Consider the following 18,551-nt stretch of genomic DNA (forward strand, 5'->3'; position numbering starts at 1 on the left):
ATGAGCATTCTAAAGGATGGCTGCTCTTTCAGGAAAGTGATATGCTGGAAGCTTCAGTTCAAGATGACTATCAGGCAAGAAGGCCTAAGGAATCCTACAATGACTAAACAGAGGCTGTACCTTAGGGCTCAAATCATGGGTGAAGGAAGACTGAGGGCGCATTATTGTCCCCCTCCCCCCCAAGCAAAGCTGAAGTCCACCTATATACACATATACGTATACGTATACATATATATAAAGGCCACCATCACAACAAAAACCCTAGTGATGAATATGCCACTGGATTCATATTAATAACTCTACCCCACAAATAAGGGTGATCCTTAGAATATAAAGCTGCAGGCAGAACACAATGGGAAATTCCTTCTCTCGTGAGTTACAGTGGAGCGTGGCAATCTGTATTCAACCATTACCCAAACTGCTGTGCATGTTAAATTAATTAACGCAGATGTGTTAAAGGTCGCTTTAAAAGCCTAAGGATATCAAGCACACAGAACTTTGAGAACAAATGAAAAAGTCCAAAGTACCTTTTAAAGAAGCAGGGCTTTAAAAAATGCACAAAGGTACACATTGCTCTGTAAGCACACGAATATGCAGACCGATACCCTGGGGCTGTGGCAATGGTGAGGTGCCACTTCACATCCTCTATGGTGCCATACTTTTCTGGAGGTGGCTTTATAGGAATATCTTGTGTATACAGTACAACTTTTGCTTATTTTTGAATTATTTACTATCTCTGCCCCACTGCTATGGCATCACTTTTTCCTTATGGGACAATCCTTATTTTGCACTGGTAATCCGTATTCACAACAGGTAGAGACTTTCATTTACAAGATGTGCTCATTTATCACTGCTGGGATGGCTAGTTTTTATTGTGTAAGAGCAGCTCTGAGGTTGCATTTTATTTGTAATGGTCACTTTATCATCATAAGCTGATGAGACAGTACATAGCTCACATACCAAGGAAAATTCACAGGACAAAAAAAAAAAATTTGCCTAAGTATAATGTGAAGCATACAGGATTGCAGGGTGTGATGAGAGTGATAATTCTGTGTTATACCAAATTGCACATGCATATCATGTATTGTCACTTTGGACTACACTACTCCATCAGAACACCTGGTTAACCTGGACAAATCTCCACAACCAAGCTACGGCAAGCAAGAATCCTAGTGCACTCCAGTAGCTGAGGATGAAATTGTCAAAAAGCTCATATTTTTCCCTCCCTGTAGGACAGTCCCATGCTTAAACGAAGTACAACCTGATTAATGATACCTGCACAGGGGCCAGTTTTGTTCTTTCCTAATCACCCATCCTAGAGCAACACACAAAAAATACGCATTTCAGAAGGTAACTTTGTTTTTTGTAATGATGCACTATTTCGGACATGGGATGTGTATACTTGATATAGCAATTGTCTACAGATACCTACTATCAACGTCTACCTAAAGCACACACTACAACTGGTGGGACGGAGCATTCCAGGGGTACTGTGTCAGACATTCTCTCACAACAAATCAAAGCAAGGATCATGAAGCCAAGCTTGATGAGGCTTCGCAAAGCTTATGAAAAAGATTCCAATGGTACAAAAAGAACTACCCGGGATTATAGTACTAAATTATCCATGTATTGTAGGTGAAGAGCTTACCTGTGACAGAACACATCCTAGATACGGGTGGGATCATGGCAGCAATACTGCAACTAGAATGGTTTGGTTACATCATATATTTACTGCCTATGCATGAGCACGAACAGATATGGTGTCTGTGAAAACTTCCCCATACTGCACTATTTCTCCATCCGTGATGCTGACAGAGTTTCCTGATTTAAAGTGCCCCTTCATGTACAGTCATGAAGTGTCAGTCAAGCAGTTCGAACTTCAGCCAAATGGGGAAAAAACAAACACAAAAGCCCCATTGGTACACCAAACATTCTGTTGTCTTCTCAGATTGAGACACCAGCACATAATACATCTATTCCTTAAGATATAATACACAACGTGCACAGACAGGCTGTGCATGGACACTTATAAAATGCCTTCTAAATAAGTCATTATAAGTTTTTGGTCCAATCCACACGATAGATAATAGAAATCATAAGGGACAGGACACAATCCCCTTCCAGGCCTCTTCCACCCAAGATACACAAACCCATTTTCAGATTAGGAGAGAAAAGGAATAAATAGATTCACTCTCAGCTATATATATACATATACACATACATATATGTATACATATATATACATATACATACACACACTATATGTGTATAGCTATGTGTGTCCACGCAAATGTACACACACATAGAGCTGGATACTACCTGAATAACAACATCATACTAGGAGGCTCTGAACACCAGAATTCATAGGTGATCAGGTGAGCTGATTGTAGAACTGATTACAGACACCATGAAAATAAAGTCCTATGGTAGCTACTACCAGTCTCTTGAGAGCTTGGTATTCTGGTCTCTCTTGGGGGGAGCGGGAGGGGGTCCTCTCCGCAACGTTGCATAGCCCGATATATGACTCCCCCCGTAACCAGCTTTCTGTTGATCAGAAAGCAGTTCAGGGGGGGGCGGGGGCAATGCCATATCATCCATGGTGGCTGTGGGTTCTGCTCTGGACATGCGGGAGGAGGAGAGTGAGCCATGCCGGGTGATGGACTTCCGTTGCAGTGTCCTGTTGAGGTCAGCTAGGAATCCAGGCTGGACACTAAGGCTGGATTTGGGAGAGGTGGGCACTTGTGGCACAACTGTGGCCATTGTTGGCTGCTCAGAGATCTCTGCTTGAGTGAGGCGGGTGCTGTCATTCCGTTTGGGTCGTGTGGGGGGAGGGGCCTTCTTCACGGATGTTTTGGACCATGGCTGGGGTTGAGGATTGACAACTGCCACTTTTGGAGAGGTGTTTCCCGAGAATACTGCCGGAATCTCTATGGGGGGCAGAGGAAGCTCTATTTCAGGTGGAGGAGGTGGAAAGTCAGAATCAGATGGAGGAGAAGGAAATTCTACCACGGAGTCTTTTCCACGTCCACTCAGAACGGATGCTTTTGCTGATACACATCCTTGTTGGAGAACTCCGGGAAGGTTAACTCCAGAAAGATTCAGTTTTCCAGGTTTGGGGGGTGCTGCCGGAGGGGGGCTCTCTTTGCTGGGAGACCCTGACGGTTCTGCTGGCGATGCGAACTTGCTCACTAGACTGTCTACGGAGGGTCTTTTGGGCTCAGGGTGCTCTGCGCAACCGCTGGACTTAATGCTGGAGTTTCGCTGTGGGGTTGGGGGAGGTTTCTTTGCCCCGGGGCTGGACGTCTTACTGGTCTTTTTGCCAGGAGATCCACTTTTGTCGGAGGCGGAGGCTGGAGAAGCTGTGGGTGTGGCTGGCAGTGGTGGCGGGGCTGAGGCCAGCGGTGGTGGTGGTGGTGGTGGTGGTGGTGGTGGTGGAGGAAACACCAGGCTGCTCTCAGGTGGAGGAGGAGGGAAATCCGGAGAAGGGACAGGGATGGAGCTGGGCTGCCACTTAGGTTTTGCTTTTACAGCAGGAGGGGACTGAGGGGCCACATTTGCTGTGGGGGGCTTTAAGGGCTGTGACTCCATGTGAGGAGGGGTTGGGGGGGGCGGAAACTGGCTGGCTATCTGCTTCACTACCGAGGGCACCGGAGATAGTGGGGAGGGAGGCGGTTTTACACAGAAGCTCTGCTGCTTGGGTAACGTGGGTGGCGGAATAGGGCCAGGAGGAGCAGGGGGAGAGGGTGGAATGTGGGAAACAGGAAAAGCTGGCTGCTTTTTTGCGGGGGGAGCTGGAGGAGCAGGTGTAGGTGGCACAGCTTGTGTCATGACAGGTGGCACGGTCTTGGTGCCGGTCGGTGGGGGCACAGTCACAAGGGGTTTGGGGGGTGCCTGGGGAGGGAGGGGTGCAGGGGCAGGAGGGGCAGGTGGTGGTGTGGGAGGAGCCACTTGAGTGGCATGCTGCACGTGATGAATCTTCAGCGGGGGAGGGGGAGGGGGAGGGCTGAACTGTGGGAGGCATGGGGTGCAGGGCACCGGTTTTAGCTGGGCCATAGCTGAGCCCGGGGTGGGGGGTGGGGGTGGAGGAGGGGGTGGGGGAACCACTCCATTGGGGGGCACCAGGATCTGAGGTTTTCCTGACTGTGGGGTGGAAGCCAGAGACTGTATCACTGAGGGTGGTGGAGGCTTGAATAGGGCTCCCGAGTGCTGAGAAGCGTTCTGCAGCCTGGTTATTGTGCTGTACTTGACAAACATCGTGGCTGCTGAACCTGCAGAAGGTGCAGACTGGCTGGGCAGGGGAGGGGGAGGTGGGGGGGGAGGGGGCGGGGGCGGGGGTGGGGGTGGGGGCGGGGGCGGCAGAGGTGGGGAAGGCTGTGAGGCGGTGTAGGGGGTGACCAGCTTGGGCTGTGGGGATAAAGGGGGCATAAGTGAAGTGTAGGGTCGATTCAGAGACTCCATTCTGGCCTAAAAGGAGTATAAAAGGGGTGGTGGGATGGGAGAGAGAAAACACAACAAACACAACAGTTACAGAGGTAAGCTTTGCGTCAAACTAAACAGCAAGGAATCTGGGACATGCAAGAAAGGACTCAGCAGTGGGACATCACAAAGGCGAAAATCAGACTCCCTGGGCAGCAAGGCACAGCATTTGATCACCCAGCAATACTCTCAAACGGCAAGACTGCCTAACAATCTAGGAAAAAGGTCCTGCTGCAAAAGCTGTTGACGGGTGATGGGCGGCCTGATTTCTGAGCCCTGACTTTCTCACACCTGCCCTGAATGGGCACCCCCGTGGGTGGACCTCCGAGCACAGACCCCACCCGGACTGTGGCAAGTGGAGACGTGATGGGTCGAGTTCACCTTTCAGTCTGTGGCTGCATCCACATCAAGCAGATGCCATAACTGGGTTTAGGAGTGCTGGTGGAGGGCCTCCTGAGGAATGAGGATGGCTTTTTGATGCTAGCAAGCGGACACGTGAGAATATGAGAATGTTCAGCAGGCGTGCACAGTCACACAGGAATGAATGAGCTTGACACACACACTCGTGTTCGTGTGAGACATTTGCATCCAACATGCACAGAAGTCCAGCAATGCAGGTAAAGGGGGGGGCATTCTTTACATTTGTGTTACTGGAAAATACATAAAGAAATGTTTCATAAACATTACAGCAAAAGATCATTAAAATACCATCACAGAAAAAGCCAGGAGAAAATGAGAGGAAACCTTTGAAAACTAGAGTAAAGAAGATATATCAAGAAATGGGAATGAGAGTTTGCCAACAACCTGCTGACCAGCCCATCTGGGCATCTCTGGCATTGCCTGAATTACCACATTTGGTCATCCATTTCACGGAGCCAACTCACACAAGAATGTGGTTCAAGTACTTTTGTAAAGAGCAAAAGAAGGACCCTTGGTTTATTAAGTTTGGGTACATCTTTTAGGTTCTTTGAACAAACTGTGAAGATCCAATATAAATCATTTGTTTCCAAATTATGAATGACATCTAGTTAGCGTCAAAAATGCTTAGGTTAGTAGACTAGAAGGCTGAATTCTAATGCCCATTAGGACACTCATATGTTTCTTTAAAAACTGCACAAAATAAAAGCATTAGTCTGGGAGATTTGGTTACAGGAGTCACCCAGGTTAATGTGTTTCCAAAGAACAGTCCCTGACCTTAACTTGACCCTGTCTTGGCTGCTGCAGGGGTGCAGACCTTAGCTGTGCTGGCCTTCTCATTTGGCACCTGAGGCTGAGGTAACAGAAGAAACACAGGGGTGGGGGGTCAAGACAAACAGACTAGCACCCCTACACAGCAGGGTGCACGCTCCTGAAACTACTAAGACGAACTATGCTGCTTCATCACACAGCATTTGGACCTCTGTTTTCCTTGGCCTTTCATTTCAAATGCACATGGAGAACACCATTAAAAATTTAGTAAGGGAGAAGACTTTTCTTTAGATACCTGAATTGTATAAATCTGCTTTTCTACATACATAAAATTATTAGTACCAGATAGGGCTGTTCCACCCAAATTGATTAAGTGGGGAAAGGTAGACCATAATTTCTTAAAAGTATGAACCCCTGATATGGGAGTTAAACAAACTGGCAGTGTTTTGAGAATTTAGGTCATTAGAACCAATTCTCAAATATTTATTTCTAAGACAAAGTGTTCCATCCCCACACTACCACTAATGCCTCTAAGAGCCTACTACTAAGAGCCTACTAATGCCTCTTCCTGAGGGCCAGTTTATCAACCACATAAATAAATAACTGGATAAATTAAGGGAAAATATCTGTTTAATTCACATTGGTGAATACACTTGTGTAAAGTGATTCAGACCAAAACAACAACAGCAACAAGAAAAATCACAATGATTATTGGGTAAAAACACAACAGTCAGGCCAGGTGTGCCACTGGTCCTTCGGTGATGGTGTGGGCTCCTGCCTGCTCAGAGGGCAAGGACAGCTGGGACGCAACACTGCCCACAGAACTTCACAGGTAGTGTGATATGATGTCTTCTACTTGGGCTAAAGAACCTCTGTATTTCTGAATAGTCTTGCAATAATCATACTCGTCCTTCAGTGTCACTGAAAAAACTACCATACAAAGCTCAGGGATCCAAAATTTTAAGGGGATTCATCTGATTTTAGTCTTCCACATATACTAAAATTTGAGAGAATTCATCAATGTGCAGAGAAATGCCAAAAAAGCGTAAAGGAAAAGACGACAAAGGAGTGAGTCTAAATAAATTAAATTAATAACAAATAATGCACCATAAGCAGCTTCTCTGGAACAAAATTAGGGCACTGGCACTAAATGGCGTTACTCCATCCAAACTGATTAAGGGTGAAAAAGAAGAAATTGTTATTTCTTAAAAATGTGAGCCACTGATAAAGTCGTTAAACTGCTAGTTTGAGATCTTAGGGCATTAGAGTCAAGTGACAGATACTCATTTTTGAGGAGAAGTCAAAGTAAGAATACTGAAATAGGGCCCAGAGAGTCCTAACCAAGGAATAAAAGAGCAACAAACTAAACCCATGAAACGTCAAACAGATTTCTTCCTATCAGTGAACACAAGTGTGTTACCTACCTTGCTGGACTCTTCTAACTGAGTGCCCCGTTTCCAGGCTTCAGAGAAGATGGAGCTCACAATGCTCTGGGAGCGGACATGTCCTGCTGGCTGAGTGTCAGACACTCCACTGTCAGACTGGTTCGAATGGTTTGACTGAGATTCTTTAAAAGAGATTTTCAAAAATAGGATCAAATAAGTCATTGTTGTGACAATGTGAATGTGCACACTTAGCTCTTTTACACAAGACAAGATGCTATGCCACAGTGCAACAAGTTACTTTTACTCAAACTCATTTCATATAAACACTGTCTGGACCTTCCACTAGAAAATTTTTATCTTAGGGCTGGTAGGAAATCTTGATTCTTTTTAAATAGTTCACCATGACAGGCTGACCGTTACAATGAAAGGTTCGTGTAACATTACTGGTATCCTGAAAACTTCTTGTAAGAACTCCTAGCAATTAAGAGAATCAGTAAACTACCAATAGAGGAGTTGAATTTTTTTTCCAATCACATCTTCATTACACCAAGACTCAATCTTTGTATACACCCCTGCTTCAGACCATCCTAGAGAGTTCTCACAACTTCAGATCATACATGAAGTCTACTTCCTTTTTTGCCTGCAGCGACTAGTACTTAGGAACTACACCTGTGTGAGAAGTGTTTTCTAGGGATTCAGGTATTGGCACCACAAGGCAGCTAGCCACACTGCAGCCTGGCCTCCTGGTAAGGCAAGAACACCTCTTCGAGGGAGCTGGGTATGGTGAAGGGTACACTGCAATCTGACATCCAGGGAACTGGGGAGATTAAGTCACTGGACCCCAAGTCAGGCAAGATAACCATGCAGAAGGAAGCACCTAGCTCAATGATGGAGATTCAGGTGTTAAAGCAGTCCCATCTAATACTTGGTGAAGGGGGGGTTATTATCAGATTGCTTTATTAATCAAGTCCAGCCAAGGTAGCCAAAGAAGTACACAGATAACAGCCACAAACTCCTATGGATAAAGTCAGGACATATCCTCAAGGCAAAATATAAGCTATGAGATAAAACCTACTCTGTTTTCTTCTTTCTCCACCATCTAATTGCTGAGTGTTTTTTAAGCTTTTAATTTTAATTCCAGTATATTAACATACAGTGTTAGTTTTAGGTGTCCAGTATAGTGATTCAACAATTCTACCCATTACTGAGTGCTCATCATGGTAAGTGTACTCTGTAATCCCCATCACCTATCTCACCCATCCCCCGCTCCCCCACCCCTCCTCTCTGGTAACCAGCAGGTTTGTTCTCTATAGTTAAGAGTCTGTTTCTTAGTTTGAGTCTCTTTTTTCCTGTTCGTTTGTTTTGTCTCTTAAATTCCACATGAGTGAAATCATATGGTATTTGTCTTTCTCTGGCTTATTTCGCTTAGCCTAATGTTCTCATGCTGCATCCTTGTTCTTCCAAATGGCAAGATTTCATTTTTTATGACCAAATAATATTCCATTATGTGTGCGTGTGTGTGCTTGTGTATACCACATCTTCTTTATCCATTCATCTATCAATGGACTTTTGGGCTGCTTCCACCGTTTGGTTATTGTAAATAATGCTGCCATAAATATAGGGGTGCATATATCCTTTTGAACTAGTGTTTTTGTATTCTTTGGGTAAATATTCAGTAGTGTGATTCCTGGTTCTATTTTTAATTTTTTGAGGAACTTCCATACTGTTTTCCACAGTGGATGCACCAATTTGCATTCCCACCAACAATGCACAAGTGTTCCTTTTTCCTCCATAACTTCACCAACACTTGTTTCTTGTGTAATTGCTGAATGTTTTTTAAAAAGTTGCAACTTCACTAGCGTATGTCCCTATTTAACTGCTATTCAGGACAACAGCCTGTAAGATAAGAGGCTGGAATATGTGAATCCTTGAGCTCTCTTCAGCATGAATGCACATGATTTTGCAATTTATATTTACAAGGCTGCATAATACTTAACACACTGTATAAGAAGGGATGATGCTGGACTAGGAAAAGGCACCACACCATGTCATAAAATGTGTGGAAGAACCTGCATTAATGCTATATAAATTTAAAAAATATATATTATGGCGTCTGTTTTCTCAATCTTTCCCTAAATTTCTTTTTCTAAAATCTTACTTGTGACATATTCTTACCTTGTCTTTCTCAATCCATTGTCTCAAAAGTGTCTTCCCTTTTTAATAAACATTTTTACAAGAGTTTTAGATTTATAGAAGAGTTGCAAAGCTAACAGAGTTCCTGCACACCTAGCACCCAATTTACCTCATTATTAAGTTGCTACATTACCCTGGTACATTTGCCACAATAAAGGAACCAACAAGGATATGTCACTGTTAACTAAACTCCACAAGCTTTTTTTGGACTTCACTTATAGTTAGTTGTCATGTCTCCTATGACAGTTTCTCAGACTTCCTTTGTTTTTGATGACTTTGACAGTTTTGAGGAGTAACAGGTCACGTATTTTAGAGAATGTCTCTCAATTATTATTTTGTCTGATGTTTTTCTCTTGATTAGATTGAGTTATGAAATTTGGGGAAGAAGACCAAGAGAGGCAAAGTGCCAACTTCATCACATTATGTAAAGGGTACATGCTATCAACAGGACATATTACTGAAGACACTGACCTTGACAACTTGGCTGAGCTAATTTTTGTCAGGTTTCTGCACTGTACAGTTACTCCCCTTCCCCCACACCTAACCATCCTCTTGGCAAGCAAGTCACTCTGCCAACCCACACTTAAGGGGGGAATTAAGCTCCATCTCCTTGAGGGAAGAGTGTCTGCACAAACCACTTAGAACTCTTCCATCCAGAAGATCTGTCTCTTCCCCATTTATTTATTCAAGAATTTATATCCATATGGACTGATGGCTGTTTATTTTATAATTTGGGTTATGATCTTAGTTATTTTGTTGTTCCAACTGTTACAGCTTTGGTCCCTGGACACTCTCTCAGGTGGCTCCTGTGTCCCTTTGCACAGACTAATCACTGTGTTTTTTGAGCACTTCCTTCATTACAAGCTGCTCCAGGCTCCTCTTATTCTCTGCCACAGCCCTAGAATCAGCCATCTGCCAAAGAGCCCTAGTTCTTTTGTTCTGGAAAATGGAGTTAGAAAACCAAGATCTAGGCTCTCTGCATTTTCACTGCCACTGGGGTGTCACCACTCCTACCCCTCTCTGTGGACAGTACTAGGAAATATATGTATGTATACTAACCGATGTGTATACACATTCTCATTTTGTTTCGTAGAGATGAAATAAAGTCATACAACTTTTTAGTCAAATACTTCTTTTTAAAAAGCCTGTATTTTGGGGCAAGTAGGTGGGTTAAGCGTCTGACACTTGGTTTCGGCTCAGGTCACTATCTCCCAGTTTCATGAGTTTACTCCCACGAAAGGCTCTGCACTTGGCAGCATGGAGCCTGCTTGGGATTCTTTGTCTCCCTCTCCCTCCCTCCTACTTGCACTGTGTCTGTTTCTCTCAAAATAAATAAATAAACTTAAAATTTTATTTTAAGTACATAAAAGTCCATGTTTTTATTTTATCCTAAAGTAAAATAGATTCTGAAAAGTAGAATTTTCTTAAAGCATATACACATAGCCTGGTAAAAACACAGTAAAAGATTAATTCATATGTTGTACTAATAAATGATGAGAGGTTTGTTTTTTTTTTTCAAATATCTCTTAAAGTCATTATTTCTTTCATAATATGTAAGAACAAATAAAAACATTCTGCTTTTAGAGGACATAGTTACTCATATTCATGAAATATTTTGAAGGGAAAGAAGCATTTTTAGGTGTGATCACCACATACTTTAAGGATGTGGGATCTGAAAATAAGTACCTTTTGAGTATCATTGATTTTCTGTGAAAACTTTAGTTAAGTTTGATAACTTAAACAGCCTCCTTAACTGTGATACTGAACTAATTCTAGTTATTTCCACTCTGTTGAAATGTCAGGAATCCTCTGGGGAAGGAGGGCAATTTCATCATGGATTCTCAGTATGGAGACTTTCTCCAAGGAACTTTTCTACCCGTGAGTATGAATCAACAGTTGTTTTTTGGCAGTATGATTTTTTTTTTCCATTTATTTACTTGAGCGTAGAGGGTGGGGCAGAAAGAGGAAGAGAGAGAATCCCAAACAGGCTCCACACTGTCAGCACGGAGCCCGATGTGGGGCTTTAACTACGAAACCATGAAGTCATGGCTTGAGCTGAGATCTAAGAGTCACTTAACTGATGGAGCCACCCAGGTGCCCTACTATGACTGAGTTTTAAATAAACTTTACAAATATATAACAACACTCCTGAATTTACAACTCTATACTGCTGTTCCATTTCAAATACATTTGTGATCTAGCCCATGATATTGTCCCCTCTAATCACCAAAAAATTTATTTTATAATTTAGACATTAGGTATAGCTCTGCTTTTAACAACCATGCTGAAATAACCAGGTCTGCCGTCAGTTCATAGAGAGATCTTCATATTGGCAGTAAACAGTGCTTTCAGTGTTTCAAACTACCTGGGATGCTCGAAGAACTGGATCCTGATTTAATGCTGGAGCTGGATAAGGAAGTCCAATCATAAGCCGACTCTGTCCTCTTCAAGGCTTCTTGATAGTTCATGTAGAGCTGTTTCCCATACTAAACAGAAGGCAGTAAATGGTGACGTGAACTTTACTGGGTATGATACAGATGGGTGAGGTAAGACAGGGGGATGCATTTCTGTTTACTGATTCATAGTTTGCATTAAAATTAATACCTATAAATACTTCAAAAGTTATTTTATTACCAGTAAATTATAATCTACTCTTATTTTTCATTTTAATAAAGATACCAATAAATTAACACTTCATTCATATTCCTTATCAATATAAAGTTTTTTTTGTTATTCCTAAGGCAACTCTGATTTTATAGCTATAATAAATTTTATTTTACTTAATGGGCAAAAATATTCCTTCATGTATTATGTATAATCTTCTTCAAGATGTCCTTAAAATTTTTTTCAACAACTTCCCTTTTTTAAAGAGTTTTAGATTCACAACAAAATTGAGAGGAAGGTACAGAAACTTCACATATGCCCCTGCTACTGCCCATGCACCATCTCTCTTTTATCAACATTCTCCACCAGAGGGTGCATTTGTTTCCATCAATGAATCTACATTAACACCTTATAATCAAAGTCCATAGTTTACCTTAGGTTCACTCTTGGTGTTGTACATGCTATGGGGTTTGAAGAAATGTATAAAGACATGTATTCACCATTACAGTATTACAGAGTATGAATATTTTCACTGACCTAAAAATCTGGTGTCCTGCGTATTCATCCCCCTACTCCCACCTTGAAGCAATTTAATTCTCAAAAACTTTCTTTGACTTAGGCTAAACTCTGCTACAGAAGAATCATGTAATGTGTTCTCCAGAGCCAAAATAAATCACTCTGATGCTACACTTTTACCAGCAGTATGATTTCATGGATACCAACTGTTAAATGTCTATCTCCTCACCAAGGAAAGAAGACATTTCAAACATAAAACTCAGAACTAACACTGACAAAATCATAAACATGAAACGATTAGAATTGTCATGACAATCAAAACCACATGAAACACCTCATCAAATTCTATCATCAAACCAAAAACAAAACAAAACAGAAACAAAAACACCCTACCTTTGCAATGCGAATACCATTAACCCACTGATGCAGGGTCCTCACATCATCACAACAAAGGTACTTGATATACTGAGATTTCTTCTGGATCTGTGGGTGCTGCAATATTAAAGGCAAAGTCTAATTCAGTCCCCTGGAGAACTAAAGAAAAACTCTATCAAAGCTGAAACATACCCTGACAAGTTATAGGCCATTAGAGTAATGGCCAAAAATAATTTAAACCTCTTATGTGGGCATAAGGCCAAATAAAATGGCCCATAAGTATTTTTACAAAATAAACTACAAAAAAACTTATGTTAAATTTTAGGTCAAGATATATGCAAGGTAAAAAATACCTTCATGTCATGGCTAATTCCCAAATACCTTCTGTATTTCAGAGAAACAGAGGCCATCAAGGTTAACAAATCAATATAACTCTTCATCTGTAAGACTATGAAAGGGAAAATTTTGATTTCACTTTGAACCCATTGGAATCATGAGTTCAGAAGACTCCAAATGAGAGCGTCTTCGGTAAAGCTTCTAGAGCTTCTGTGGAGGTGAACCAATGGGTGGAGTGGGTGAAGTGCAGGACACAGCACCTAAGACAGAAGTGGGTGCTCACACCTGGTGCAGTGGTGCCCCCTTTGTGGACTGAGCACTGCCCTGCACCCCTTCTACCCACAGCACGTACCCTCCAAGGAATGAGCAGCCTTTCAACTGCATCATCAGAATGAGTTTTCACAATCCAATGTACTTTTCAGCTGCAGCTAGGATGGGAGATGACTGACCAGACCAACTACGCAATGCAAGTGCTAGAATGGACTGAAGGTATTTTAACTCTACTGGGCCACAACCTGGAAAGAAAAGCCCCAAATCACACTTCGTCTGGATGTAATGGTTGTTAATTTATTACTTCTTTTTTCAGTTATTCTGAAAAAACTTTGAAATGGCTATATTTTACCTGGGGAAATATTTACAATTATGTTCAATTATGAGAGGCTTTCAAGATTCTCTAACCACATTTGTTGTGGGAATCCATGAGATCAATAAAATAAGTTGGTTGAGCATCTGACTCTAAATTTTGGCTCAGGTCATGATTTCACGGTTGTGGGATCAAGCCCCCACAAAGGACTCTCCGCTAGGGATTCTCTTTCTCCCTTTCCCCCTCCCCCCATGCACATCAGTCTCTCTCTTCCTCTCTCTCTCTCAAAAGAAAAAAAAGATCCATCTCTCTGGTCTACAGTGTGAGGAATTTAAATCCATTTATTTTATTCTATGCATTGCTTTAGAAAGCTCAGCTCCTATAATAAAACATTTAATACCAAAACCAATTTAGTTACTAAAGGCTATAGTCAAAGTTTTAAACAATAAGTTCTCAGCAAAAAGAGGTTAGCAAAACAATACTTAACAGTTTTCTCTCCTAATTCTATAGGTTCCACGGCCTTCTCTTGGCATATATTTCCTCATCCTTATTAAATTACATTATAATAAACCACCATAGCAATCTTGAAAAAGTAAAGGAGGACAGGTAGAGGAGATGTATTTTCCATACAAGAAAGAAGAATTCTATCTCATTCATTCATGTAACAGAAATATTAAGAACTGTTAGCCAAATCTTTAAGTAGGTGTTGGGATATACTGTGAGCAAAACAGAAGAAGTCACAGTCCATGCAGAAGATAAAATGGGATGGGGCGCTTAGGTGGCTCAGTCGGTTAGACGTCCAACTTCAGCTCAGGTCATGATCTCGCAGTTCATGAATTTGAGCCCCACATCGGGCTCGGTGCTTATAGCTCAAGAGCCTGGAACCTGCTTTGGATTCTGTGTCTCCCTCTCTCTCTGCCCTTCCCCCCTCACTCTCTCTGTCTCTCAAAAATGAACATTAACAACAACAAAAAAAAGATAAAATGGGATGACTGAAAAAGAGCTTTTTTCAGTATTGCCAGCTAGCTCTTGAAGAGTAGCTGTTCTCCATCTCCTGCTTCACTCAGGCACTGCCTACAGGACACGGTGTGGACATCTGAACAAAGGTCTACAAGGTGGCACTCAGCCTTTACCACCACCCCCTCTATGGTGATTCACAAACCGTTCTTGACCGATTCCTTCCATTTCCCGAGAGCAGGGCTACCTACCACGCATGGGCATTCAACTGCAGCAGTGGCCCTGCCTGAGCGTTTGTGTTCTACTCATTCTCTACATTAAGGGAGTATTTTTATCAATAAAATATCAGAGAAAATCAAAGAGAAACAATCCTCCATCCTCTCATTTCTCTAACCTGGGAATCCATATAACACCCTGAAGAATACTATGGATATGATTATTTGAGTATCTGCAGATTACCTGCTAGTTTAAAGTTCATTTTTGGACCTCATAACTTCTCTTTTCTAACTTCCCACGTAATAGAGACAATCCTTCTATAGCCTTCATTACGGTCACCCAGGCTCCGCAATAATACCTCAGGCAGTTGCCTGTTCCACCAAAATATTATTTTCTTAAAACTGGCATTTATTGGGGTGCCTGGGTGGGTCAGCTGATAGAGCATGGGACGCTTGATCAGGAGTCATGGGGCTCTTGAGCCCTATGTTGGGTGTAGAGATATAAAGTGGCATTTATTGAGCACTTAGTACATACCAGGCATTATGCTAAATATGTCACATATATTAATTAGTGCATTCCCTCCTCAGGAAAACCTGATGAGTTACATATTACTATCTTCACCAAATGAAGAGAAACTGAGGCTCATTACTCCAAATTGCTCACATATTCATGCTTATTAGTGAAAGAACTAGGATTTGAAACCATGCCATCCATTCCAGGGCCTGTACCTTTAATTATAATGTCATACTTCTGTCTTATTAGTGGTGATATCTTCTTCCAAAAAATGATGCCTCTCTCCTCTTTTTCCCCCCTGTTGTTCCACCACTGTAAACATCACACAAGAGCTAGGAGCAAGTGTGGAGGAAACATTCTTTGTCAAAAACCAAAAGCTTAACATTTAGATTCTTAAAGATTGCAAAGAAAATATATATATATATATATAATCAAATTGTTCCCCTAAACAAATTAACAGCTATTTTATCATTTCATCTTTAAAATGATGTGGATTTGGAAAGTTTGCATTCTTTCATAAAGGACAAAATCTGAGGGGTGCCTGGGTGGCTCAGTCCATTAAGCTTCCAGCTTTTGATTTCAGCTCACGTCATGATCTCACAGTTCATGGGTTTGAGACCTGCACTGAGCTCTGTGCTAAGAGGATGGAATTTGCTTGGGATTCTCTCTCTCCCTCTCGCTCTGCCCCTCCCCTGCTCTCTGTCTCTCTGTCTCAAAATAAAAATGAATACACTTAAAAAAAAAACAAAGGAAAAATGTGAGAATTAAATAAAAATATTTAAGAATACAGTAGGAAATTCCGGATTACTACTGTACTATCAGATTAATTTTCTCTGTTTATGCCAAAAATTCGATTGAGATAGGTAATTCTTTTTTTTTTTTTTTTATGATTATTTATTTTTAAGAGAGACAGAAAGACAGCATGAATGGGGGAGGGTCAGAGAGAGGGAGACACAGAATCTGAAGCAGGCTCCAGGCTGTCAGCAGAGCCCGACACGAGGCTCGAACTCACAAACCGCGAGATCATGACCTGAACCAGTTGGATGCTTAACCGACTGAGCCACCCAGGTGCCCCGAGACAGGTAATTCTTTTTTTTTTTTTTCAACGTTTATTTATTTTTGGGACAGAGAGAGACAGAGCATGAACGGGGGAGGGGCAGAGAGAGAGGGAGACACAGAATCGGAAGCAGGCTCCAGGCTCTGAGCCATCAGCCCAGAGCCCGACGCGGGGCTCGAACTCACGGACCGCGAGATCGTGACCTGGCTGAAGTCGGACGCTTAACCGACTGCGCCACCCAGGCGCCCCCCGAGACAGGTAATTCTTAAAACTAAGTAAAAGTAATGCTCTAAAATCACAGTCCAAGTGCCAAAGGAAAACCAATGAATATATACTACCCATTTATTACTTTGGAAACACAAATAGGCTTGAAAATTAATTCTCTCACTAACATGTAAGAAGTTAAAAAACAAAATACATAACACTCAATCCTACTACTTCCACCATTATCATATAACATCTTTCTTTTAATAATGGTGTTTGAAGTTCATTTTCATATTCCACCTCTAAATATTAACCATTTTTTCCTTCTTACCTAACATACTAAAATAAATTACTTTGCCTCATTTCTTTAGGAATAAACATTTAGACCTGGGTAAGATGAGCTATATTCCAACAATTACCATGGTATATGTATTTTAGAAATGTAAGTTTCCTTTAAGTAACGTATATACACGCATACACATGTATCCAACATGTACGGAGCTCTTTCAGATAATAGATAACGTATGTCCTATTTATTCCCTCATTGTCATATTTCATGAGCAAACTCTTCCCATCATTTTTATTAATACCTTTAAAAAAACTAATTGCTGGGGCGCCTGGGTAGCTCAGTTGGTTGAGCGTCCGACTTCAGCTCACATCATGATCTCACAGCTTGTGAGTTTGAGCCTCGCATCAGGCTCTGTGCTGACAGCTCGGAGCCTGGAGCCTCCTTCAGATTCTGTGTCTCCCCCTCTCTCTGCCCCAACCCACTTGCATTCTGTCTCTGTCTCTCTCAAAAATAAATAAACATTAAAAAAAAAAAAAACTAATTACTAAGGGGCGCCTGGGTGGCTCATTCAGTTAAGCATTGGACTTCTGCTCAGGTCATAATCTCATGTTTTGTGGGTTTGAGCCCCACATCTGGCTCTGTGCTGACAGCTCAGAGGCTGGAGCCTGCCTTGGATTCTGTGTCTCCCTCTCTGCCCCTCCCTGCTCATACTCTGTGTCTTTCTCTCTTAAAAATAAATGAACATTAAAAAAATAAAAAAATAAACTAGTTACTAAACAATGTGCTTTATTACTTTCTACAAGTGTGTATTATATTTCCTGTATCCTGCATTTTACTGGAAGAACGGACTCAGTCATTATAGCCCAAAGGTGATAAGTAGAATCAGACCCTATAAATATTTACATTTGTGTAGATCCTGTGTGGCAGCATTTTTGGGTTTGTTAGAACTCATATGCCCAAGAATAAAAATACTTACATAGGCAAAATCTAGTACAGACTTTGCAGGAAAAAAAGGCAAGTCTTAAATACTAACAGTTGTGTCGTCTCAAGAACAGTGATCCCTCTAAACCTCAGTTTCCATATCTGAAAAATGGGGATTCTAGAACAGATCTGTGTGACACTGTCATGCAGTGCTTCTAGCGCAGTGTCTGCTACCCTAGAGTTCTTCGATAAATGACAGCCATTATTTTTACTACTATTTGTGCCTAGCGGTATGGTTTATTTCAGTACCTTGAACATTTTTAGATATAAATAGGTAGGCAATATAAATATATGAATTCAGCTTAACCTACACTTCACTAAAAGCAAATATGAAGTACATAAATTACTATATAAGCTAGCGAACAACTCCTCTGAACAAAAATATTCCTGACCTAAGAATTCTGTGAGCTGCAAAAGGGATTAAAATAATAGTGGTCATAATTAATTTTGGCTGTAAGAGACACTGTTTGTTGCCTTCCTCACAGCTATTTCTTCTCCCCTACTTCTTTTCTGAAAGAGCCTCAATTTTGTTTGGAAGTCTGTCAATTCCTCATCTTAGGATGTGCATTCTGATTAGGCTAAGCCAAAAATAATGGAATTAACATAACCAAGGAAAGACCTGTACTACGAGAACTATAAAACACTGATAAAGAAATGGAAGATGACACAAAGAAATGG

General features: G+C 41.6%; 1 protein-coding gene across 7 annotated transcripts in view; it reads right to left on the bottom strand.

Annotated features, from left to right (window-relative positions):
* RAPH1 (Ras association (RalGDS/AF-6) and pleckstrin homology domains 1) overlaps positions 1-18,551 on the bottom strand; it is a 117,154-nt gene that overhangs the window by 53,316 nt on the left and 45,287 nt on the right. For 4 of the 7 annotated variants that reach the window (XM_032594463.1, XM_032594465.1, XM_032594464.1 and 1 more), the window contains 4 exons: positions 12,756-12,854; positions 11,608-11,728; positions 7,089-7,231; positions 2,223-4,464 (listed from right to left, as the gene is read on the bottom strand). In XM_032594463.1, the coding sequence (XP_032450354.1) occupies positions 2,434-4,464; positions 7,089-7,231; positions 11,608-11,728; positions 12,756-12,854 (2,394 nt within the window). In that variant the 3' untranslated portion in view covers positions 2,223-2,433. The other 3 variants (XM_032594469.1, XM_032594468.1, XM_032594467.1) reach the window with 3 other exon arrangements.

This window comes from Lynx canadensis, chromosome C1 (assembly GCF_007474595.2).
Source record: "Lynx canadensis isolate LIC74 chromosome C1, mLynCan4.pri.v2, whole genome shotgun sequence".
NCBI lineage: Eukaryota > Metazoa > Chordata > Mammalia > Carnivora > Felidae > Lynx > Lynx canadensis.